The 27,102-nt window shown below is 40.8% G+C and overlaps 1 protein-coding gene and 1 non-coding gene across 3 annotated transcripts; one reads left to right on the top strand and one right to left on the bottom strand.

Annotated features, from left to right (window-relative positions):
* The first annotated feature begins 7,205 nt into the window (after positions 1-7,205).
* TRNAS-UGA (transfer RNA serine (anticodon UGA)) lies at positions 7,206-7,287 on the top strand. The gene has a single exon. It is a non-coding gene; the product is annotated as a tRNA-Ser (tRNA).
* A 7,800-nt stretch (positions 7,288-15,087) lies between these two features.
* Positions 15,088-23,268, bottom strand: DNAJC12 (DnaJ heat shock protein family (Hsp40) member C12). Of its 2 annotated transcripts, none has more exons than XM_035138389.2 (5): positions 23,060-23,268; positions 20,774-20,852; positions 17,582-17,721; positions 17,182-17,380; positions 15,088-16,118 (listed from the first exon to the last, which is right to left on the bottom strand). In XM_035138389.2, the coding sequence occupies exons 1-5, from the start codon at positions 23,135-23,137 to the stop codon at positions 16,024-16,026; spliced, it is 591 nt and encodes a 196-aa protein (XP_034994280.1). In that variant the 5' UTR covers positions 23,138-23,268; the 3' UTR covers positions 15,088-16,023. The 2 variants fall into 2 exon arrangements, with proteins under 2 accessions (XP_034994280.1, XP_034994281.1); XM_035138390.2 differs by having other exon boundaries at positions 17,182-17,287.
* Positions 23,269-27,102: the final 3,834 nt, after the last annotated feature.

The raw sequence follows: 27,102 nt of genomic DNA, 5'->3' as shown, positions 1-27,102 counted from the left end.
CCTCAACACAGTACATGGCAGCAAACTTCTATGGAAATTGCAGCTACCACTGCCCCTTTCATGAGTAAAACTGTTACAATGGAAGTATAAAATTCAGGGACACATTTTACATTCATGCTTCACAGTATCAGAGTTACACTTAGAAAAAGTAAACCAAAAATGTGTAAAAACGACCAGAGGACTCAAATGATTGAAAAAACTCCACAATATTGAGTTGCTCAGAAATGTGCCCTCAGTTAGGGGTTTCTCTTAAGAGTTATGAGGGCAATGAGGGCATGTCTGTGGGAGTGTTACAGGCACCAAGTGACTGAAGTACACAATGATGCTAGTGAAAATCTGCCCTTCGACTTCAAACTTCTTTTCTTTTCACGGTGCACTGTGTCCCTCCAGTGCTAATATGCACACACACATCATTTCTTTTATTTAGAAGAAAAATAAACAAACTTCCCCTGCAATTGCAAAGAGCCAGCAAACCAACAGCTAATTTATCCCTACCTTCTTTCCATCATTTTAAAGAGGCCTTCCTCTCATTGTTTCTAGTCCACCAAACAAAAGGAAGAGGAGCAAGGAAGCTAATACCCTGTTTACCCAAAAATAAGACATACCCATAAAATAAACCATAGCAGGATTTCTAAGCATTTCTGCCAATATAAGCCATACCCCGAAAATAAGACATGGACGCGGCGCCTCCCGGCAACAGCTCGCTGCCCTCAGCCATGCTGCGCAGCACAGAACCCTTCCCGCTGGAATAAGACACCCCTGAAAAATAAATATAAGACAGTGTAAAAAATCCTCTACAGCCCACAAATCCTCTACACTACAGCCATTCTAAGCCTTCTTAGAACAAAGAGGGGACAGTATATTCCTGCGGCTTTAAAACTGTACGAGGCTAAGGTGATGGCTCAGCTGCTCTTTGGGGCCAACCTTAACATCCCGCCACCTAATCTGACGACAGCCGAAAGAGTACAGTCCAGATTCCTTAGAGCGGCGTTACAAATGCGCCCGTGTGTGTCAAACGCTGCCATACGATTAGAAACAGGCCTGACCTGCGTGGAGGCCAGAGTGTGGATGCAGGCTTGTAATCTATGGCTGAAACTTAACATGAACCCTCAGGGCCTACTTCTGTTACTAGTGAAAGATAACTATCAATCCCTCTGGAGCAAGACCATAGTGAATAAAATGCTGAGTATAGGCCTCAACCCATCCAGCCTTATATCACGTGATCTTAATACAGCAAAGACCCTTATTAAACAGTGGATTATAGATATAGAAAGACAGAAGGATTTGAGCAAAGTACCTCACTTTCTAATTGAGGAGGAAAGGAGATGCTTGGCCCGCCCAGCCAGATATTTATTCCACCTGGAAATACCCTCTCATAGAGAGCATTCACTTTGGCCCATAACCGCATAATGCCTTCAGCAGTTCTCCAAGGGAAGTACAAACGGATCCCCTTATGTGAGAGATGCTGCCTGTGCAGATCAGGAGAAGTGGAATCTATCGGCCATATACTTTTGCGATGCTGCTTCTACGAGGAGGTGTGAGGCGAGCTTATCCACACTATACTGGCAGAGCTACCTGGACGCTTGGATAATTTCTATATAGAGTGGCTTCTTTCCGACGCTACCGGTAACTCTAATGTGTCAGCAAAGGTAGCCAAATTCTGTGCTAGAGCCATAAAAATTTGGTCTAATTAGCAGTGTCCAAATATCTTCAGAACATCTTCAGGACTAGCTAAAGAGGATCCAGTGATATTAACTGCTGTAGTCTACCCCCCTAAGTAGTAACACTCATTTTAATCAGTTTTATTTTAAACAATTGTTAAAACTTATACTTCTTGCCTATTTTTAGATTATTATTGTTTTTCTTTTATTGTTTTTATGTACTGCATATTTATGTGTGTGCTGGTCAAGAACCGTAACAATCAATCAATAAGACAGTGTCTTATTTTCGGGGAAACACGGTAGCAGCAACAGTGCTGATGGTAGCAACCCACACAACTAGTACAATATGCTGCTGCTTCTACTCATGTCCTTACTCAACCTGCCAACTGCAACAGAGGGAACCCCCATCACAAGCATTTCCTTTCAGCAAAGCTCTCCAGCTCACTTCGGTTACTTGAGAGCCAGATACTTTACACCAGGGGTCAGCAAACTTTTTCAGCAGGGGCCTGGTCCACCGTCCCTCAGACCATGTGGTGGGCCAGACTATATTTTGGAGAGAAAAAATGAACAAATTCTTATGCCCCACAAATAACCCAGAGATGTATTTTAAATAAAAGGACACATTCTACTCATTTAAAAACATGTTGATTCCTGGACCATCCGCGGTCCGGATTTAGAAGGCAACTGGGCCAGATCCAGTACCTGGGCCTTAGTTTGCCTACCCATGCATTACACTGAATCAAGGCTTTTGCAGCTGTTGCCTTTAAGAGACAAATGAGAGACGCTACTGGATGTAAATGGCTAAAGGAGGGCTGCAGTTGCGTGCAAGTTTACTCCCATTTTCTAATACATATTCCTGGTGAAACCCTGCCACCGGTTCCATTGACTGGCATAAACTGGCATACTTTGGGGAAGTGCCTTTAAAATGTTTACTTTTTTGCACTGAAAAATAACTATTTTCATCTGTAGAATGTTGGCAAGATAGTATTGTAGCCAGGGAAGAAGGTAAATATCATGTCAGCCTGCTCAAGGAAAACAACATAGCACAAAGCTACTTCCCATAAAACCTCTATTTTACACCTGTAATAATTTTATCTTCATTTATGAACTAAATGGTGGGAGGAAGTATTACCCAAGACTGAGTAATAATTCTCTTAAAACCTAGTAAAGTTAAAAAATAAAGAGATCAATAATTAATATTGAGAATAATGGGTGTTTCTGTCTCTCTGCAGATAAACCAGCCATTAAATGGTTGGGGATTATATATTGAGAATGGATTTTAACCTGTTTAGCATCAAGGTTCAACTAATAGTTCAGTTCATGTCTCATTCTAAGTGCTGTAGTTCATTAAATTGTACAGAAAGCATTCTCCAGCCATTTATCGCCATATAAATGCATTTATTTATTTATTTATTTAATGAAAATTATACACCACTTGACTGTAAAAAAAAACACCTTCACAGCAGTTTACAAACATGCTTTATAGACATTCTTCTTTTAGGCTTTTAGACATGCTTCTGAAGGCGAGTGGAATTCAGAATATTGTGGTGTATAATTTCTTTTATTTAGCCTGAGAGCACCCATACTATTATACTATACTATACTTTTATGGATAAAAGTGAAATCTATTATATTGGGGGGGAAATGTGGACTCGGGGGGTGGAGATAGGAAGTGGAAGAGAAAAACAGCAGTGCAAAATTGAAGAAATGTATCCTCTTTTTGCTCTTCACCTTCTCCCCTTTATCCACACTTCCTAGCTCTCATCCAACTATGGCAAGAACAAAGAATCTTTTCCCTACCTGCACCCTGAAGCTGTTCAGCTACAATTCCCATCTTCTCTAACTACTGGCTCCGCAGACTGCCAATAGTGGGAGTTTGATTCTAATCATGTGGAGGGCCGCAAACTCCTCATCCCTGATCTAAAAATATCTACATGCAGAAGCAGCTTTCCACAGCCACATCAGGAACAGCTGGCATAAAGTGCCCGTGTATCTAACTGCATGTTCAAGTTCAGATACTATTATTCTGTGCTGCATGAATTTCCAAGGGGATGTGCATTTTGGTAGGGAATATTTTTCATTGAAAGCAATGCAGTATGGTTAGATTGAATCTGTATTTGTGCAGAAGGTGTGCAATGGCTGACCTGGAGATAGCTCCATGCAGCTAAGCACTCTGATCCAAGTATGGAGTCCTGTACATTCAAGGAAGCTTGCAAGCAAGTATTTCCCGGAACAAGAACTGCAGATAAACCAAGTACTGTATGGGTGCAATATATTACGGTGGAGTGTCACTCAGGTACAGGAAAATATATGCAATTTGAACAAAGAACACTTGAGGGCAGCCTAGCACTAAAATAATTCATCTTTATGCTACAGTCTGTAGAACTTTTTTCCTTTTTCTTTTTCTTCAAGGACGGTAGGAACCAAAGCACTTTATTTTTTTCAATGGACTTAAAGCAATTAAATGGCAGAATAATTGTTTTCTATTAAAAAAAATTGGAGCACATATGTAAAAGCAGCACAGTGTTCAATGTTAAGGAAGCTATTTTTGTAAGCCTTCTGATCACAGTAGAGAATGATAATGGAAATCTGCATGTGAGTTTGAAAACATTTCCATGATGGAGTATTCTAATTCTTTCCTCCCCTAACAGTCACAAATCCACTCAAAGTAGAGAAAATGCTCTGACTCTACCTGCTTCAAAATTATGTAAAGAAATTAGAAAATACTATGGGTTCCAGCAAAACAAGCTGCAATGAGAATGATCAGCAACTATTCAGTGAATATGAGGGGAGCCCCATCTGACAAAGCATTTCAACCCCAGTGTCAAAGACTAGATCTAGACACATCAAAAAACCGTTTCAGGAAAATGAGTTGTAAACCTCATACTGTACTGTATAATCACATTGCTGAAAGACTGCCATCTGGTGTCACAGTGTTATAACGCATTTAAAATGCTTTGCTTTTTTTCTAATGTAACTAACTGAGTCCAAAGTGTCAAGATAAAAACATTAAGCACCTGTACAAAGAGAAGCAGAAGTTGGGGGTAAGCTAATCAGGGATACAAAAGTAAAACAGACTTGTGGTGGTGGCCCCCTCTCTGTCCCCACCATTGCACTTGCACTGCCACCTGGCCTGCTACCTTTAATGCACCCTCAATGATGCAGCAGTGAGGGTGCAGTGTTAGCAGTGAGGGTAAGGGTTCTGTGGTGGCGGTGATGCAGGCAAAGCTGCGGCACAACGCAGTCAGCAGTGGCGCAATGGCAGGGTGGGAGTCAAATCTACTGCCTGAGGCAAATTGCTTCAGCTCACCTCATGGAAGTGCTGGCCTTGCTGGAGCTCTACAAGGATGGCAGCATCACCAGCTGAAGAAACATTTAGTAACAGCACAAGGAGGTCAGGGCCATCAAACTTCTCCCCTAACTTTTAAAGTAAACATGCTCAAAAATCATAAACAGTTGTGAAGGTGGAAAGCCAGTAGAGAATATCTAGTTTATTATATCACACATATACCTGTCTGCAAGCCTGGCTGGTATTCCAGGAATATGCTCTCAGGGAACAAGTTTGTTCCCTTGAGGTCAAAATAGCTGACCTGAAAATGAGAAGTTTGTTGACAAGGCCTTCAGGGACATGATATTCATGTCCCACTCCCAGAGTGGCAAATTCTTTGCTGTCATGGTGAATGAGGGTCTCAAGAAAGGTGACTGTCAATGAGAAGTGAATGTGTTTTCATGTTGTACACGCACGTCCCCTTTTGTTTTTGTTTTTTTAATGCTGTGAGCCACTCTGTGATCTTGAGATGAAGGGTGGTATACAAATTTAATAACTGTTTTTTAAAAAGTTATGTGCCAGGAGTGCCAGATTTATGTATAGGCTAAGTAGGCTGAAGCCTAGGGCCTCTAAATCTAGCGGGCCTCGCCAGCCCTCCCGCTCCCCAGCGGGCAGTCTCCCCTCTCCTAAAATTGCAAACCCAAGACTTCATCCAAGGGCAGGGCAACACAGCCCTCTAAATCTAGGGGGCCTCACCAGCCTGCCCTCTCCCCAGTGCCACAGTCTCCTCTCTCCCAAAATTGCAAACCCAACAACAATATTATATTAACAGTAATAAGATATTTACAATAATATCTTATGTCCTTTAGAGGAGAAATTGTGAATTGTAGAATTTTAAATACCTGTCATCATCCTTGGCTTCGCTCAATTTTCTTTATAACCCCTCCATTTTCTTCTACGTAGTTGTTAGGGTGGGGGATGGGGAGGGGCCTCACAAGTAGAGTAGGCCTAGGGTCTCTCTTCATCTAAATCCGGCACTGTGTGCCAGGGTGGAGACGGGCAGCTTAGCAATGGCATTATAACATCACAACTAGGAGAGCTTTTACAGCCCTCTATCTAATATTTTTCAAATAGCTATGATATTCATTATTTGAACTGTCTCGTAGGATTAGCTAACCTTTGGTTTAAACAAAACTAGAGTCTTATTTTGGGGAATTTTACCCCAGAGTGCGGTGTAGCTTTCAGTTCTTTTCAGAGTCTACAGCTCCCGTGTAGTTTTTGATAATAAAACCTCAGCCCCTAAATATTTTCCTCCTGAGGAAACAGAGATTTTCCAGTGAAATGAGTCATTCAGCTGGCACCTCGTCAAGGTTTACTTTATTTAGAGGTTTCTTTGAGAAATTTATGTTTTTTCTATATCAAGATTTCTTTTAGGAGATTTAAGCTAATTTTGTTTTTTTGAACAATTATTAGTTTAGTTTTAATATCTCTTCACTTTATCAATATCTCGTTTCAGGGATTTATCACGGTATAGTTTTGTTTTTGTGCTGATTACATATTCCCGTGATTGTCTTTTTTGCCTGACAAAAGAAGGCATTTGAGAGCCAATGCGGGTATAGTATTGGGTGGCAGCTGCCTATGTTTTATAGAACGTGTGTTTATATTTGTTATCTGCCACGAAAGCGTGTTTATTCCTCCACAAGATTACGATTCCTGTCATCTCACCACGGCTCTGAGGTGGAGGTTGGACCAGCCTGCTCTATGGAGAATTTGGGAGACTTCTAGTCAATGTTGCAGCTAAATCTTTCTCACCTCAGGCGCTTTCTCCTACGTATATCTGTGGGGGGGGGGGAGCTTTCCCGCCAATTTTTTGAACCGAGTTTAAATTATGAACTACGTTCAATGACATGAATTATATTGGGGCGAGGGGACTGTTTTGGCAGGGGAGAGAGCCAAAACGCCCTGTGAAGTTGGGGGAGAGTTGTTCATCTGAGGGGAGGATTGTGGGTCTCTGGAAACGGCATTACAGGGATGACATCTTTCGCGGTGCTGCCTCTTTGGCATCTCCGGAGAGGCACCATTGCTCGGCTGGATCCTGTTTTCTAAGAAGCGCTGCAGCTTTTATGCGAGCCCGCCTTTCCTCGGTCTGGATTGGAGGAGCGGAGAAACGCCGTTTTCTGTTTGGGCGCTTTAACTTTGATTGGCAAGCGAAGGTAAGGAGCAGACGCCGTTTCCTGTTCTGCTAAATAGCTCTGTTTGCCTTCTGCTTCCATGTAGCAGCGATGGCCGAGTGGTTAAGGCGTTGGACTTGAAATCCAATGGGGTCTCCCCGCGCAGGTTCGAACCCTGCTCGCTGCGGAAGTGTAAGGGGTACTTTTTTACTAGCGGTCGTACCATAAATATCAAATTGATTTAAACATTCGAGTGCATCGTGTCGATTTAAACGTTCCCTCCTTCAAATGCCCACGGTCGGTGTGAAAGCGTTCGATCTTTCATTTATCAAAAAAATAAAAATAAAAAAAGAAGTCATACATCACAAGACATTCTTTTGAATAACGAACTGAAGCAGCGATACATAGCCACATCTCTATTTTGTCTTCCCGATGCAACAGTTAACAGAACTCGCAAATCTTAACTGCCGCTGAATTAATTTTGTCGCATCATCAATGTAAAGCGTCCCTGTTTCGCGCATAAATTCACCCTGCTTGGATGAAAGAATGCAAAGCTTTGAGTTATCCGTTTGCTCGAGTGAAACAGAAATATCGCATGCAAAGGAAGCACAACCAACTAACTACCTTCCACGCAGGCACAGAAAGGCAAATAGTGGGTTGTGCTTCAGTTCACATCCTCAAACATGCCCAGAGGCTGGAGCAATGCATACATCGGAAAAGGGGGGGATTGCAAGCCCCCTGGCATAGCTGTCAAGTTCTCCATTTTTTAAAGAGAAATTCCCTTACGCTGAATAGGCTTCCTCGTGAGAAAAAGGAAAACTTGACCGCTATGCCCCCTGGGGAAGGGGTGCTTAAATATCGTACATCTGAAGCAGACGCCTCCGTTGCCCCTCCTCAAGATTCCTGGGAAATATACTGTAGTTTGCTAAGGGTGCTGGGAATGGTAGCTCTACGAAGTGCAAAACTAGAGTTCCCAGGATCCTTTGGGAGAAGCAATGTGCTTTAAATGTATGGCGTTTAATGTAGTAGCTGCACTCCTTTTCAAACCTTCGTATACTGCCTGGAAGGGGTCGGGACTGCTCGCCCTGTCTCGGTTGCACTATCTTCCCGATTTGTCCTCCTGTGTATGTACAGAGCCGGGCACTCGCACGTGACGTGCGTAACTTTCTCCGTGGCGGCTCGGGGACAAGTTGTACGCGCGCACATTCCGCATTCGCAGCCAATCAGCGCATAGACATCGTGGGCAGGGACTGCTGCCGTGACCTCGCTCGCCCTCCCTCCACCCATTGATTTTAAGGGGGAATTTGAAAGCCTGACAAAGGCTTTACAGTAGTTTTATGGACTTTGGCAATAATCCCACCCCACCCCAAATTGTACAACTGTCTCATGTTTCAGGGGCAATTTGGTTTTTTAGAATTGTTGTATTTGTGTTTTTTTCTATTTTGTGGGTAAATTGCCTTGAATGCTACTTACTAGAAAGGCACTGCAATAAATTAGAATAGAAATGGGGGGGGGGTATAGACCTGGTGGCAAATGTTCACAGTTTGTGTGTTTTGCTCCTAACCTTTTCCTTGAATCTCACCCACCCATTTTTTTTAATTACAGTACTATAAATTAAATGCAACATCTGTTTGATCTTAAACACCACTTTTCAGCGTGCAATTTTTCCTGGTGGTTGGGTTTTCTTACCTCACCCTTTCTCCAGATTGGAGCAGGGCTGTTGACAGGAGGGTTACAGAAGCTGCACAAGAATACTTTTTGTTAGTCAAGGTTGGCAAAATGTATTTGTGAACGTGTTGCTGAGGGCTGTGAATCGGCACATGCTTAGAGTATTTGTTGCTTGTTGTTGTATATTTGTATCTAGCTTTTCCTCCCAGGAACTCAAGGCTGCATTCATTGGCCTCCTCTTCTCACCTTTATCTTCAGAGCAACCCTGTGAGATGGGGTAGATGTAGAGTTGGTAGTTCAAAGTTGTAAACCTGTAAATACTTGGAGTATTTTTTTGCTTGTTGATATTTATCAAGGTTGGCATTTTCTTTCTCCATTTTTTTTTTGTCTTGGCCTTTTGCCATAAACAACAGAACTATGAAACATTGCAGTTAAAGCAAAGGGTGGGCTGCTTTTCTGAATTTATTGTGTGTGTTTATTTATTTAAATGTTTGAAATGATATTATATAGATATACCTTGATGCTTCTCCCTGGAACTCAAGGTTATGTTTATTGTCACTTCACTTTTTATCTTTTCAACAGCCCTGCGATGTGGGCTAGTCTAAGTTTAGATATGCAAGCAGCAGTTCTTGCCAATAGATTGCAAGGTGAGAGATGCAGGGGGCCAAAACCACATACTGTACATTTTACAGGCCCCAATAAATTATATTGGCATCCCTGCTGGCCACCAGCACCGCCTGTGCATCCATCAACAGCACCAAGCCCTGAACAGTTCCTAAACTGTAGTTCGTCCCTGAGCAACTGGAACGTTTGTAGTGAGCATGAAAGTTCTCTTTATTTAAACTAAGCAGTTGTTGATAGACAGTCACTGTTCTCTATGTACAGTACTCTTGCCTGCCATTGTGCTGGTGACATCCTCTTGACAGTGACAGAATTCTTCTTTGACGTTTCCATGAAAATCCCAAACATTTCCTTCCTAGCTGACATGACAACTCTAAACCTAGTGCATCATGGCCACCGTCTCCTAAATTTTAGCTGGAAGCTTCGTAGAAAGTCAATGAAAAGGCTTAGAAAAAATATAAATCTCCTGTTTTCTGTTCAAACTGACATGTTAATAATCCTGTCGATGCAGTGACAAAGATGAAATCATCTTCTGCCTGTGAGTTATTTTGCATCATAGAAAACTGTTATGCATTCCGTATTTCCTCCCTCGGTTGTACTGAACAATCCTAAGCATATTTGTTCAAAATTAAGTATCACTCAGTTTATTGGGGCTTACTCCCAAGCAAATGTACACGGGGTTGCAGTTTTTAGGACACAATGTTATGCACACTTAATTGGAAGTGTGTCCCATTGAAATCAATGGTACTTTCTTCCAAGTAGACATGCACAGGATCAGGTTGTATGTCTGGTTTGTTTTCAGGTTTTCCCCTGGCAACCAGAAATAAAGTACTCACATATTTGAACTACAAAAGTAATTAAAGTGCTGCTACTTTTCTAAGATATATCAGTGGGACTTACTTCCTAATAAAAAATAAGTATGTTTCTTCCTCAAAAAGACTCCTGATCACAGCTGAATTTCAAACAGTGAGTTGAAACACAATGGTCTGCATCTCTTGATCCATGCCAAATGCCCTAAGTATAGGCCTGATGTGCATCAGACACATGAAACTCTATTAAAATGTTAATATGTGCCTCAGTTGACTTCAGCAAATGCTCTTGAATTTAAACTGGCTCAGCCCCATTGAAGTCAATGTGACCAAACTGATTCAAACGAAGATGTTTGCTTTAACTACTTTGTGTAGTGGGATTATTAGATACTTATGTGTAGTGGGGACTTACTGGAAGATTTCCCCATCTCATCAAAAGTTTTTTGTTTACTATCCTTTCTATTAAGTGTTGTTAACACTCAGACACTTAGGCACCAGGATTTGATGTCAGCACTCCATTCCAGACATCCACATCATAAAAGGCATGTGTTCTTAATTTTTGTTATTCGTCACAAACCTTTACAATAAGAGGAAACTGCAAAGGGCTTAACCATCTTATTTAATAACTATAATACTTGACAGTTTCCAAAACATTCCTTTTTCTGCATTCAATTTTCTGTCCCTAGCGTTTGACATCATTTTATTTAATGCAATATTGTGAATTTATTCATCCTTTGTGCCTAGAGCGTAAATGGTGGTATCACATGCCGAAAAATGAGGAAGTGTAGGTCCAAGGACTAGCAAAGTACATTTTCTCTGAACACTGGTTCAAAATATAGACACACGTATATCTGAGATTAACCCCACATGATAAGCAAATGCATGCATTAAAAATCACAGTGGCTGCTTCTCCTGGAATAAAATAGCTCCAGTGGCCATTTTCAACAAATAAATAGCCAGGGAGAGGGATATTTAACCCTTCTTTCACCCACTGCCTTTCAGCTGCCACCCACCACTCTCCACGTTCCTTCTTAGGGTTTCAGATGTGTACAGTATTTATCTCTTTTGCAACACACACTTGGAAACCATCAGGGCAGGAAATCAGCTTCTGGGGAAGGGGAGAGTTGTAGCAGAAAAGCAAAAAAGCAGGGGAAAGGTATCTATCTCCACCAGGACTGAAGCTAATTTGAGAAACAACATCAAACATACCTAAGTATTTTATAAGAGAGGACAGGATGCATAATGCATTTAAGGTAAATCTAGTAATGGAAATGCAGTGAGTGCACAGTAAACTGAAGTGTGAACACAGCTGTGGTCCTTCACATTGCGCTGAAGCTACCCTCCTCTTTCATAAAGTCGTCTTTTCACCCACCCTCTGAGCTAGGCCTCTGTCAACACATAGGATTCCTTGAGCCCACTGGGGGGATCCAAGCCACCATTTGAAAAAGGTAGACACAGCCAGCTGCAGAGTTAGCTGGGAAGTTGTAGGGAATGAACCAATAGAACAGACAGAACACACACACACACACACACACACACACACACACACACACACACACACAAACACGAAAAGGTCTGTTTGATACTGGAGCTTAGAGAGCGTTGGTGACACTGCTAGGTCAGACAGATGCCGAGAAGCAATAACGCCAAGCGCTAGCGACTGATGCATATCACAACATCTGAACCTGAAAGTATACAAAGTATTTTATTGTGCGAGACAGTTTTATCACTTGCTTTGCAATAACATCAGCTTTATAACATTTCATGCGCTGCCAACCACACCAAACTGCCCTTGCCATTCATTTTTTATGAATTTGGAAGGAGGTGGCGACTGCCTTCAGGAAATTAAAACTCCTCAATTACCATATTACTCATCAGTAGCACTTGCTACTATTGATGTGTACGGTGCTATTGTCCTGTTGCTCAGAGTAAAAGGAAGCAATCTTTCTTGCTGCCTAGTCATAGAAAGATAAGTATTTTAAATAACAAGCTATTCGCATTCATGCTAACTTTGCATGAAGATGTATTTTCAGCTGTGGGGGAAGGGTATCCTCTGAAAATTAGACTTTAGAGCTTTGCTATAATTTTAGTTCCAGATTCATATAACTTATTAATTTACCACAGACCCTACAATGGATGAGCATCACTCATCAAAATCCCTTTGTTTAGGTAAATCCTGGGATAACTGTTAATGAAGGTATGTAGAGTCTGTGTACATAATTCTAGAAGCTGAAATATGTGGCCTAGAGAAATGGTCAAACTAATTATCCATTGAACCCAGTGGCTCTCCAGAGTCTCGGGAAAAGACTCTGTATTTACCATCCTACCTATTCTGTTTAACTGGAGATGCCAAAGATTGAATCAGGACTCTTCTACATGCAAACCATGTACTCTACTGCTAAAAACTGTCCTTCTCTAGGAGTTCTACTATGTAATGTAATGTAGTTTTACCATGTGATGGATCTTATGCCTAAGAATGGCTTCCAATGCATTTCCCAGCTCAGTTTAAGGTGTTGTTTATTGCCTATATTGTCACACACCACTCCAAATCTCCAAGCAGTGCAAGATTCCAGGGGGTTCCAGGTGCCTTATTCAGGATTCATGTTTCCATTTTGGAAATGAGGCACAGGAGAGACTGTGGTGCCTTTATGATCTGTGGTTTATTTACACATATATACAACCTGAGCCTAGAATGGAGGGGTTCGCACCATTAACAGCCCAGAAGAGTCTTGTTTCTCCCATAGCTGCAGCCCTGGATTCAAACCGAAATCAAGCACTGTGCTCTGCCTCTGCCTTTTCCATCCTGCCATCTTTCCCCCCATAGGGATCTCAAATCTGACTTTGTCCTAACTATCTAAGAGCTAGAGAAGGGGAACTCATATACCATTGACACAAAGCCCCCTCTCCTTGCTTTCTTAATATCACCTTTCCCTTGTTTTCTTAATGGCTCATCATCCCAGGCAATTACCTCATCAGGAAACTAAACTGGCTTGTATTTCAACCCTTGTTGAATCCAGGAGTTCAGGACGCTTGATTAAATTCAAGCAATTACTGGATCCAGAAATGTAGGGGGTTGGCACCCCAAGCTTATAACAGTATGGTCTGGGACTGGGTTATTTCACTGAACAAAATCTTCCTATATGATTTTATTCGCCCACTGTCATCTGAGTTGGTGACTATTACCAAATCTTGTGGTAGGCAATTCCTTTTGTCTGCTCTGCTCTGAATCTTCCAACAAGCAGCTTCGTTGGATGGCATTGGGCTTTAGTATTATCAGAGGAGAAGGAGGAGGGCAGGAGAAAGAGAACCCTCTTTATCCACTTATTCCAATTTTATACACCTCTATCATGCCCCACCCCTGCTCACCATTTTTCTAAGCTAAAAAGTTCCAACCTTTCATAATGGAGGAGTTGCTCCATTCCCTTGATCCAAGCTAAAGTGAATGGTTTCCAGAGATACTAGAAAAATGATTTCTTTAGCCGCTCAAACAAATAAATCTAAAATATCATCAAAGATTGGAAAATGCTCCCTGACTATATGATTTTATTTTATTTATTTATTTGTAGAATTGTCTGCTTTCCCACAGTACTTCTTTGTCTTGCGATTTACTCAAATGGTTAAACAAAGAGAAGGGGGGAAATAAAACAAAAAGGAATAGGCAACAATTTTACTCAACTTCAAAATAATTTATTAATATAAAGGCAACAGAACATACAAGAAAAGAAACAGATCAGACTACACATCACCTATTGTGTTCGATGCAAGATGTCAATACAGTTTTTAATAATATACAATAGGCTATGGTTCAGACACACAAAACCATTTCAAGCTGAAATTTTAAATGACCAAGAATGGGCCAGTGCCACGCTAAACTCACATATACAAATAGCTTTGCTTTCTGCATCCCAAAAGATTGGTACCAGGCACAGGTCTCCCTTTTTAAAGGAAGGGTCTGGTGCTTACAGCTTCAAATAAGTGCTTAAAATGTTGAAGTTGTGTCTGGTAGAAATTCCCAAAGCAGAGCTTCTGGTGCAAGAAGGGAATATTCACTGCCCACATGTAATATTAATTTACACCATTATTAGCAGAAAGATAATATCCCTTCAATATCGTAGCAGAAGGATAGTGCCACCAAAGGTATTAACGCAGCAGTGGTGCAGTGTGCCAAAGATACTGAAATTGGTGGCAACCATGCTAAACATGGCTCAAGCCACCTTAACAAGAGGCAACGCCATCTCATGCTCCTTTCTCAAGGTGCATGAGAGGAGAAGTCAAACAGGAAAGTATAGTTCTTATCATCCAGTAGTGGACACAAACTGACAAGGTGCCTGCACTGCTGGTTGAACAATTTCAGTGAACATTGTAGAGAGGAGGGTAAGCACAGAATACTATACCATAGGCACTCCCAAACTCAGCCCTCAAGATGTTTTGGGACTACAATTCCCATCATCCCTGGCCACTGGTCCTGTTAGGGATGATGGGAGTTGTAGTCACAAAACACCTGGAGGGCCTGAGTTTGGGGATGCCTGCTATACTACATGTGAGTCCATGGAAGAGCAAGAACAAAACATCTGAGAAATCACATATAGCTGCCTGTAAGACAGATCAGTCTTCAACTGTTAACTATGAGTTATAATTATGTTATAGTAATATTATTTATTTATATCCTGTAGCACCATCAGTGTACTGTACATGATGTTTAGAGAGTATTACAAGCAAAAAGAAAGAAAGAAAGAAAGAAAGAAAGAAAGAAAGAAAGAAAGAAAGAAAGAAAGAAAGAAAGAAGGCAGGTAACAGCCACAACAAACTTCCGTTCTAAATTTTGGCAATGAGGAAGCAAAAGAAGGGAAAGGAAAATATGTTACGTTGGAGAGCCCAACATTGTGTGTGTGTGTGTGTGTGTGTGTGTGTGTGTGTGTGTGTAGAGAACCCTTCCCGATGCACCATAGCAAACATTGGGGGCCCTGAAACTACTTTTATAAAAAGAAAAATTTAAAGACAGCTCTGTCGGTTGAATATGAGACTCTTAATCTCAGGATTGTGGATTCGAGCATGAAGATTTATGTCCACACCGGGCATGAAGATTCCTGCATTGCAGGGGGTTGGTCTATATGACCCTTGAGCTCACTTGCAACTCTACAATTCTATTATTCTATGTTAAGTTATCCAAATTAAAATGTAGTTTGTCCCTCAGAGGATAGGACAACAAGAACTAAATATGGGTAGATGCTGGGGGGGGGGTTATGTGGGGGATAAAGACTCAAAGGGTTATATCAAAGGTTTCCAGGAAAGGTGGGTTTTGAAATGATACTGAGTGGTAGCATGATAAATTTAATGTGGAGAGAGAGAGAATCATCAGGTATCAGTGGCTGGTGGCAAGAGAAAATAGGAAGAATATAGGATACCTTTGGTTGGATGAGTATGGTAGAGTTAAAGGGATAAAGGCTCTTTGAAGGAATATAGCAGGAAATAACGGATCAAGGATGTTGAGTAACATGTGCTTTCCCCAACTGTTCAATAATGATAGCAAATAGCTCACATATACATGAAGTATGAACGTTGGAAAAAGCGGTTAACTGTATTCACATATTACTTATACTAATAATGAATAAAAGGAAAGTACCTGCCAACATTTAAAAAACAAACAAAAAACAAGCAAACAATACATGGTATTTTGCATGGGAAATGGTGGCATCAATAGCACAAAACTACCTAGTTAAATAATATTCAAAGACACTCTTTTATGAACATATGCAAAATACTGAAATGGTGAACACAGTGTTAAACATATATTTGGTCTTTTGCATGGTATTTGGTCTTCTGCTTCATATTTCATAGTTTCTAAACTTCCGCAAGAGTTCAGATGGGGTGTCACCAGACCAACGAAAGCGCAAATGCCAACAGTTTGGATCGGAAAATCCTGTAAGGGGGTGGGGGGAATTGAGAGAGAGAGAAAATAATAATAATCAGCTAGTAGAGAGGAAATGGTACTTTGGGTTTATAAAGTAAAACTCCTTTAATACAAAAAAAACCAACTCCCTGCTTATCCATTCATTTAGGAAAGGCCAAAAACTGTAGATGATGAAGCTAGGTAACTTGTTGGACAGGGGTGCATTCAAGCTGTGCACACAACTAAACCATGGCTCAGTACCATGCACACACACAATAATAAGAAACCAGCATCACAATGTATCCCAAAGAGAACCTGCATGGTAAAGCCACTTTGAGGTTTAAGGAGCGAAGTTTGCCAAATTGTTGGGGTTATTTCTTCATACATATATTTTGGGCCCGTAAGTAAGTAACACTGGCTCCCACTCTCCCTAGGAATAGTATCCCCAATTTTTATGGTACTTTGTCTCTCCCACCAGCCGTCTTTCAGAGATAAAGGTTCAAGGAAGTTTCCTGCCCAATTCTGCACCTAGTTCATACATGCATGCACATCATTTGATTTCTCATCATTTGTTACTGTACTGTTAACAAAAGCTATTCTGCTCTTCTTCAAAATCTTTTGAAAATTCAATCTGAATGTGTGGCCTGCTACACTGTGTTTGAGATGATAGAGAAGCTCCCATCTGTGATGTTTGACCTGCAATCTCACAGTCACACACCATGTTAGCACTTGATCCTGCAGTTTTCAAGGGACACTCATGCATATGTGAACTATCCCCAGCTGAAACATGAGAAGTATGAAGCGCAGTACTCAGAAAGACATGTGCAGCATGATGCCCTATATGGAATACACTGTCTGAACACCCTACAATTTCCTGGGTGTGCTATGTAGGAGATTCAGATGAGCTGTGCCCAGGTGCCAGCTTGCAGGGATCAGGTACACCGAGAAACATACCTGATATTCATGCAAACCCACATGAGGACAAACCCCACCCCTGAGAATAAAAGAAGGCTGTATATTTCTCTTATCTGGTGCCAGCCCCAATTATCTGGATTTTTTTCTGTGTCTAGCACTGGTACCACAAACTATTTACCTGGGGAATCAGGGCTCTTTGGTGACAGCAGCTTCCCAGCAGTAGGTTCAAAGTCTTCTAGTCCCCTTTGGTCATCCAACAGTTCATGATTGTTGTTTTCAGATTTCTGGGGGAAATTGTCAGCCATCTTATCATTAAGATTTAAATCGGGAGCTTCCAGCATTGGCTCTTTTTTACCTCTGACAGCCCAGTGCATTGACTAGACAAAAAACAAACAAATCAGTGGCATTTGTGAGTTGTAACACAGCTGCACATGCTTGCCTAAGGATGAATGATATCCTCACTGATTCCCATTCCCCTTGCTGAACAATGCTAGCTAGTAGAGAACTTCCCCACCCACAGAATGGCCTCTCTCTTTTTTCTATTCCCCAATAATTATAGATGCATAACCAAAACTAACTGTTTTGACTGAGTTGCTCAGAGCCTCCCACTGCTGGAACGGGATGGTAATCTTGCTTCTCAGCCAGTAATCATAGCGAGATCGGCTCTCTTCATTGGTGAGGATTTCTTTAGCTTGCTGTAGCTTCTGAAAATTCTCCACTACAAATCAGAGACAGAAGAAAATTCTATGAAAATTTTACTTAAATGTATGTGTTGCTTTTTCTGTTTTCAATTATTTTATGTGTAAATGACATTCAGTGAGTGATTTAGAAGGCAATAAATAAATTGCAATAATAATAACAGTAATCCTTTGTTGGATATCACTCAGCGTGAAGGGTATATCCACTGTCAATATTTTGCAGAAGGGATTCAAGTGCATTATAAAAATTTAGGTTTGTACAGTAAAAATTATTAAAGCACGCTGTCTCCTTAGCATGACAAATTCACTTTAAAAAAAACTTATTGCAGTTTGGGAAGGGACAGGAGACATATATTGAAAGGTGTTCAAACACCCCACAAGCAAATCAGAACAAATGCTCAATAATAGTCTAACCTTCCACAAAAGCATTGCGCAAACAAATCAGGATGAATACCCAATAAATAGGTCACCTGGAGGAGCCCTTAGTTTGATTTTGAAGATTTCAAATGCAATCACTGTGACTAAAAAAGATTTAGTCATCAAAGACAACCAGGTATATACAGTACAAGTGAAACAGAACAGATAGTTCCAAGAGCATCATGGGAGCAGTGATATGCACATATTAAAGGTAAAGGTAAAGGGACCCCTGACCTTTGGTCCAGTCATGACCAACTCTGGGGTTGCGCGCTCATCTCGCATTATTGGCCGAGGGAGCCGGCATATAGCTTCCAGGTCACGTGTCCAGCATGACTAAGCCGCTTCTGGCAAAACCAGAGCAGCACACGGAAACGCCATTTACCTTCCCGCCAGAGCGGTACCTATTTATCTACTTGCACTTGACATACTTTTGAACTGCTAGGTGGGCAGGAGCTGGGACCAAGCAACGGGAGCTCACCCCGTCACAGGGATTCGAACTGCCGACCTTCTGATCAGCAAGCATAATATGCACATATTAGGTCTACTACAAAACAAAAACTTCTCTATCGTATTAGGGTGATCTCATTTTTTCCAGTGGATATAAAAGTTTCCATACTATAATAGAAGCACAAGTCTGCATCCTTAGTAACCATCTGTGTAAATGTTATGGAGATTTATATTTTATCTATGAGTCACCTTTCTATTGTATGACCATTATTATTATATTCATTTATGCCAGTTTACTACCTGTATACTAGATAGTTCTTTTGAAAGGTACTGAATTAAAATGCTAACAAGGACTGGCAAACACAAACAAAACGTCATACAGTTTAGTTTTCCAGTAATGTTTCCCCCCCACCCCTGATTGGCACGCTGATAATTCTTCTTCAGGAAGCAATTTAGATAAAAGGGACAAGGCAGTTAGTATTTTAATATCTAGTCATGACGTAAATCATATGAAGAATAAATACGGTATACATTCACTAGACCCATAAAAATGATTTTTTTTTGTATGTGAAAAACATACTACTGCTCATTCTTATTTGCATAATATACAATTTTGTCATTTGCCCCTGGTTTTTTAACTACACATTACATGGAAATGTGTGTTTGCAGTGACCCAACACCATTTTAGAAAGCAAAAATAGCTTTGGAAATAGATTTTGAGTGATTAAGTGGGAAGGCAGGTACTCTACCTTAGTTTCACTCCAAAATGTCCCTTCTGGCAGCATTTTCCTCCATGAGGTTCAAAATATGTTTCACTTGGGGACAATTTGGTGTGGATAAACAGTGGGCATGAAAGGGGTTAACCACCTTTTAACACAAACACAATCCCATTACCTCCTTTCCACGTCTTAAAAAGGTAAATGGGCCCCTGACCGTTAGGTCCAGTCATGGACGACCAGAAACAATGTAATGCCAAATATAATTTTAATATTTAAAACAAAGGGTTATACCCAACTAAGTCCTACTTAGCATAGACCCCTTGGAATTAATTAATCTACAGTAAATGAGTCACATCCACAACTTCAATGGGTCCACTCTGTGTAGGATTAACATTGGATAAAACCCAAAATGTTTATTGAAATGCAAATAAAATCTATACAATATTAAACACCCTGAGTTTGCATAGTCTCTTATGACTATTTCTTGTTCGAAAAATAAGTGCACATATTAACAGGGTTGCAACTTCATAAAGCCCCATCTGTTTGCTTAATGCTTTTCTTTAGCTGTAGATCATTTGGAGAAAGAAAGCTGGACTGTAATTTGTTTCAAAAAAGGGAAGTGAAGCATTTGATTTTGTAAGCCACTCTATTAAACCTACCGTACGTTGCCAAACAACTGCACTAAAGAATAGAGTAGCTATGATTTTCCTCCAGAATCAATATTTGTATAAACATTAGGGCAATATAGTTCAACTTGCTGCCACACAAATATAAATAAAACGAAGTGTTCTGCATATATATAAATAGGGCAAAGTATTAGGCAGGGAACTGAGGATACTTGTGCCTTAACTTCTTCTATCATAGCCAGTGCCAGCAAGTGACAATGCTGGGCATTTGCTAGGGCCCATATACTTGTAGAGGGTGAACTTCCACAGCAGGGTGACGAGTCTCACCTTTCACAAGATGGCAGGAAAGGCAGCATGTTTTGGAATTTTTGATTTGCACCCCACTCCTTTGTCAGGGTTAGGAACGCGGGTGGCGCTGTGGTGTAAAACACAGTGCCTAGGGCTTGCCGATCGGAAAGTCGGCAGTTCGAATCCCTGTGCACGGGGTGAGCTTCCGTTGCTCGGTCCCAGCTCCTGCCCACCTAGCAGTTCAAAAGTATGTCAAGTGCAAGTAGATAAATAGGTAAATGGCGTTTCCGTCTGCTGCTCTGGTTTTGCCAGAAACGGCTTAGTCATGCTGGCCACATAACCCGGAAGCTGTCTGCGGACAAACGCCAGCTCCCTCAGCCTATAAACTGAGATGAGTGAGATGAGTGCGCAACCCCAGAGTCGTCCGCAACTGGACCTAATGGTCAGGGGTACCTTTACTTTTTACCTTTGTCAGGGTTAGGGGTGCTTTGGCCAATGGCTCTCAAAATCCTGAACCACTGTTCTGTGTAACATCACCTGTTTCATTTTGAGAGAGAAAAGGAAAAACCACATACCAGCTTGAGGGTTTCCAGGATGCTTGTCGGGATGACATTCGAGGGCTCGAACCTTAAATTCTGAAAGAATTTGTTCAACCTAGACAAACAATTGAAGAATGGATGGAACTTGTTTTCTTATGAAAAATATACCTATGGAAGCTTCATATATTACTTGTTTCTTACACAAGTATGTATGCGGCACCATGTGTAAAACTCATGGATTTGTATTATCCATTTTACTGAATGTAAGATTTACTAAAGTGGCAATTGGTATTCACAGTGAAACAGCCACTTCACCATCTCTACCTGATATAGGCAGCAGTGCATATGGGAATATATTTATTTTTCCTTACCAATACCTGCATCAAGCAACTCTTCTTTTGCCATAGGTTGGCACTAGAGCCTCAGTACCCAGTAAAATAAAGTCTATGCATGTGTTCATGCACCATTTATTCCACAGAAGATCCATGGAAGTCAAGGTCAGATTTCCTTGGAAATAGTCTCCACCAATGTTAGGATATATGGGAGCAAATATGGTAAATTAATCCCAAAGCTGCTTGAGTGCAAAACATTTCCCCTAACATAAATCACTTTTGTGCAGTGGATCAGCTTTCAAAGCCAGAAGACAGCTTTTTCATAAAATGTTATTTCTGTTTACTTCAGTTAGGATGCTATCCACTTGTTGTGGTTCAAAATAACCATCCCATTGACACAGCTTTTCATTACAAAAATCAATCATGCTGACTTTTCACGCAGGCAAAATCCAGTGTCCCTTGCTGGAAGCCATCTCAGATCTCTTGGTGGTTTGCAGATCAGAAAGGATTTGCAACTCCCAACATTAAACAATAGCAGCAAGAAAATTATTTCCCCTCTTCCTGCTTCAACTACTGAGTTGAAGAAAGCTTGTGGTAACTGAGAGTGGATTTTTGCTTGAAAGAGTTCCATTCCTCTCTGGTACTCAAAGCAAATTTCTGGGCTCAGCATTCTTTTAGTCTGTATTTTTTTTCAACTTGCTTTGCTTGGTGGATCTCTAAGTTCTAGTAAAATGCAAGTGAAGTCGACAAGCCCAAAATGTGCACACTCATGGAAAGTTATTATTTACGGTTAGAAGTAATATCATCTTTTCAAAGTCAGCAAGGATTTCAATGAAATCCACTAAGTACTGTACCCGATTGCTGTTTCCTTACGTCAACATAGATCTTTTTAAACAGAACTGTAACTACCTTCTGTGCCACTGTAACCTCAAACATAATCTACTGAGGCTTTGGATAGTAACTGGACTATTTAAGTTAACACAGGACAACTAGAGAATGCAGAGAATTCCTTAGGTATATACCAATTAAAAGGTTATTCAAGTGCCATTCAGATAATTGTACTCCTTCACTGCAAAATGATGGTAATTAGTTATCATCATCATTTTGCAGTAAACGTAAACAAGTATTTTGATCACCAGTGAGGAGCAATTGCAGGCAACATTAGTCTCTATTGTGATGTTTCCAAAAAGGAATAAAAATATTTAACTTATAATCCTATGCATACTTTCCTGGGAGTTGAACTCAGTGGGACTTCTAAGTAAATCCTGCATAGGATTGTGCTGTTAGTCCACTGTGAATTACATACTGTACTGTAAAAGGTTTTTTTAAAAAAAAGAAAAGAAAAAAGCATGCTACAGCCCATAACTGGTGGTCTGAAATTTGGTGAATAATGACAGCCAGATGTAAAGGTGAAAAATACATGATCATTACTATTCACTGGTGATCGCTGAGGTTGCCTTTCAGCAAATCTAATATTTTCGATATTCACAAAATCAGGCTAGGTTATTCAACATTCACATGTGGCAGTATCATTAACTGTAACATATAGATTGAGGTTGCATTTCTATGCATCTTACCTGGGAGTAAGCCCCACTAAGCTCAAGAGGATTTAGTTTTGAACAAATATGTTTAAGATTGTGCCATGAATAGCTTTCTGGAAGCCTCCAAGAGTTACTTTCAGAACTGCTTCATATTTACGTTACACAATTGTAATGAAAAAAATCAAACTATTCTATTGAAACAAAGCTGTGTGAACAGTTAATTGTGTTCAACAGCTTACTGTTGCATAGGTAGAAAAAGAAAAAGAAACTGAACTGGATGAGATAAACAGATCAACTGCTAAAAACATGTACAGAAAACATGGGGAAATTATGGAAGAACAGAAACAGCACATATACACCAAATCAAACCAATTGACAAAGACATAACATTTAAAAAAATGTAATGAACTAAGGGGGGGAATAGTAAAATAATAATTAACTAGTCTTACTGTAGACAATTCATCACAGCCTAGCAAGCTGTAAAAATCTTCCATGTCCTCCAGTCTGCAGTTCAAAATTGCATCCATCTGCTTCAATCTGGCAAGCACTTTTCCACTTTCTGAAAACAGAGACACAAAAAGCTTAAAGGCGTCTTTTAACCAGTTCAAAGCTATTTAAAGTGATTACTGAAAAACCGATAGGTGCAGTGCTGCTGAAGCTTCTCTACAAATGGTTTTATACACTGAGATGTCACCCGATACTCTGTAAGCACACTCTCGAATGAGCCTGCTCTTATTGGTGGAAGTGAATTCTGATCACAGTTTACAACTGCAAAGCTCTCTGGGATTTGTAGGTTACAGAGTCGGGGGGGGGGGGAATCCAGCTTTATGATTCATGTTTCCACTGTAGAGAGCTTAGCTTTTTAATGGTTGTTTTGAAACAGGTAAAATTGCTTTTAGTTTCATATTTTGGCTGTGGTATGTGCTTAATTCTCCTGCCCACCTAGCAGTTCGAAAGCACATCAAAGTGCAAGTAGATAAATAGGTACCTTCTGGCGGGAAGGTAAACAGCGTTTCTGTGTGCTGCTCTGGTTTGCCAGAAGTGGCTCTTAGTCATGCTGGACACATGACCTGGAAGCTGTACACCGGCTCCCTCGGTCAATAACGTGAGATGAGCGCCGCAACCCCCCGAGTCATCCGCGACTGGACCTAATGGTCAGGGGTCCCTTTACCTTCACCTATGTGCTTAATTTGGAGGTTGTTGTTTGTTTTATATTGTTTTGCTGCTGATTTGTTAGCCACTTTGAGTTTCTTTGGAAAACTAGGGATGAATTCCTGATTCAATTTGACTTGATAAGGCATTGTTGTGATTTGTTCACATTTATTTGTTTTAATAGTTCTTATAACAGTTATTTGATTGAGCTACAAAGTATGTTCCTTCTCACTTGTGAGAATAAGAAAAGAAAATCCAGATAATTTAGAACAGGGGTGTCAAACTCAAATTCATCGGGGGCCACATCAGCAGTTTGGTCACCCTCAAAGGGCCGGTTATATCTGTAGGACTATGTGTCCACTCTTTATTATCATAAATTATTGTCACTGCATTCAATTATTACTGTTTTTTGTAATAATATAAGTAATAACTAGCTCTGAAAGCAGAAACATAGTCAGAATAATGGCAAGTAGATATTCAAATGTACAATTATTGTACAATTTATTGAAAAATGATTTTTTGGTAACTGCACTGGGTGGTGGAGGCTTGCTAGGGTTTCATGCAGGAGCTTTGCAGAGCTACTGGTACCTGGAGATGCTGGGGTCCTTCTGCATGCAGATGTTCTGCCAGTGAGCCACCACCCTTCACCAAAGGGACTAGCTGAGGTTGACTCACTGAAGCTGCTCTCCTGGTTCCAGGGTTTAAGGGCCAGAAGTATAAAGCAGCATCCTATGTTTCTGAGGAGAGGGAGCGGGAGGGGGAGGGAGGGAGGAAGGAAGGAAAGAGGGGAGAGAAAGAAGAGTAGGAAATAAGGAAGGGAATAAAGAAGGAAAGAAAAAGAAAGAGGGAGAGAAGAGGGAAAGGGAGAAAGAATGAAGGAAGTAGAGGGAAAGAAAGAATAAGAATGAGGGAGAGGAAGAAAGATGGGAAGGACGGAAGGAAGGAAGAAAGAAAGAAAAGAGGGAGCAGGAGGGAGAGAGGAAGGAAAGAGGTGAAAGAAAGAAGAGTAGGAAAAGGAATAAAGAAGGAAAGAAAAAGAAAGAGGGAGAGAAGACAGAGATAAAGAAGGAAGGAAGGAGAGGGAAAGAAAGAATAAGAACGAGAGAGAGGAAGAAAGAAAGGGAAGGGGGGTCGCCGCCTTGATTCAGCGCCAGAAAAGAGCGCGAAGGGACCCCCCCGCCCCCAGCTGTTTGTCGGCGCTTTGTCGGCACGGCGCTTCAGCAGCAAGGTCCCGCTGCTGGGTCCCGCTGGCTGGGGCGCTCGGCGGGCCACATGGCGAGGTCTGGCGGGCCGGATTTGGCCCCCGGGCCTTGTGTTTGACACCCATGATTTAGAACAATATATTTTAAAAGTATATGTAAAGGGCACATAATGCAATTTAAAAGATGATGCAACAAATAACACAGAGGAATAAGTGCCAACATCTAAATGGATTCTTGCCATTAGTTTGCCTATGTAGTTGCAAAACACTGTGTACAGGTCTGTTTGCCCAATCTTTTTACAACCAAGAGTACTAGCATGACGTGCAGGATGATGAAATCTAATATTTGAAGTTCTGACAGATGTGGGTATTCCCCCAGCGTCATTTTTTAAAAAAACAAAAACAAAAAACCTCCTGTGCTTAAAGTTCTTGTTTACAGGGTAACATCCACAAATACAGTATAGTGGTACCTCGGGTTACAGACGCTTCAGGATACAGACTCCACTAACCCAGAAATAGTACCTCGGGTTAGGGTTAAGAACTTTGCTTCAGAATGAGAACAGAAATCACGCAGTGGGCAGCACAGTGGCAGCGGGAAGCCCCATTAGCTAAAGTGGTACCTCAGGTTAAGAACGGTTTTAGGTTAAGAACGGACCTCCGGAACAAATTAAGTTCTTAACCCGAGGTACCACTGTAATAAGGAACATACCAACCTAACTTCAGTCTAATTTGCAGTGGGCAAGGTAACATCCCTGAATGGTCTGGAGGATTTCTTTATTGATTTGAAAGAATAATTAGAAGGTGGAGTTCACTCTTGCTGAAAGTCATACACTGCAATTAATAGCTGTCATTAATATCTATCATCAGTTATAAGACAATAGGACCAGTTCAGCCAGCTTGTTGGAACATGCTTCATTGATTTAGTTCATCATGTACCAAAATAACTGTCCCACAGTTAATCGCAAGGCCTTGGGCAAATACTTGTGCACTGAACCCTATGTACAGAAAAACAGTATACAGGTGTTTCATACTGGTCACCAGCTATAGTGTGGATCATCAGGGAAGCAGAAGAGGATGGAGTCCCTACCATTCAAAAGCACCACATTTACAACAGAGGAAACCCTTCAAATTCTTGTAGAGGACGAAGTTGCAGTTCTTCCCACAGGGCATAATCAACCTATGCAATTTGCTACCACAAGATGTTGTTACCAGTTTGGATGGCTTTAAAACTGGATTAGACAAATTGAGGAAAAATATAGCTACTCGCCATGACGGCTGTGTGCTGTCTCCAGTATCAGGGAAATAATGTCTATGAATACTAAGATCATGAGGCAGAAAGAGCTTTTATGCTCATGTCCTGCTGGGGGGGCGGGGTGCTCCATAGGCATCTGTTTGGTCTCTGTGGGAACAGAATACTGCTTCCCACCTCTTTTCCAGAGGACTAGATGGCACTAAGGTTCCTCTCCAGCCTTTTCATTCCATGGTCCCCAATGAGTCCCATTGAAACAGTTATTAGTTCTCTGTTGTTGTTGTTTTCAAAGTTTTAAAAAATATGTTAATGAATACTATTAATTGAGGATCTTAGGTGGCTTGTGCAGTGCGATCCTTCACATATTTACTAGGAGTAAGGTGCACATCCCCCAGTAAGAATACAATCTGAACCATGCATGTTTATTTAGATGTCTCATTGCATTCAGTGGAGCTCACTCTTATGCAAGTATGTTCAGGATTGCAACATTAGTCACTGAACCATTGTAACACTTGCAAATTTCAGCCATAAGAAACAGTTTTGCTTGTTATTTAAAAAAAGTACATGCAAAATTGAAACAATTGGTATTCCTGTGAAAAGAATCCCAGCATAATTGTTTACATTGTGCCTAGAAATGATTTTGCTTATTTGAATGTCAGCCTTCAATAATAGTAATAACAATAATAATAATAATAATAATATTCCAACAGATTAAAATACAATAATCTATTCAACATTAAAAGCTTCCCTAAACAGGGCTGCCTAAAGATGCCTTCAAGAATGGAAACAAACAAATAAGACAAAAACAAAACATTGCAGTTATCTGAATGCAATTCCAAACTAACCAAGAAGAAAGGGGAGGGGAGTGAATGAGGTATCTAAGCATGGGG

This window comes from Zootoca vivipara, chromosome 5 (assembly GCF_963506605.1).
Source record: "Zootoca vivipara chromosome 5, rZooViv1.1, whole genome shotgun sequence".
NCBI classification, from domain to species: Eukaryota; Metazoa; Chordata; class Lepidosauria; order Squamata; family Lacertidae; genus Zootoca; species Zootoca vivipara.
The sequence above is the reverse complement of the archived record's forward strand: the minus strand, read 5'-3'. Positions and strand labels throughout refer to the sequence as shown.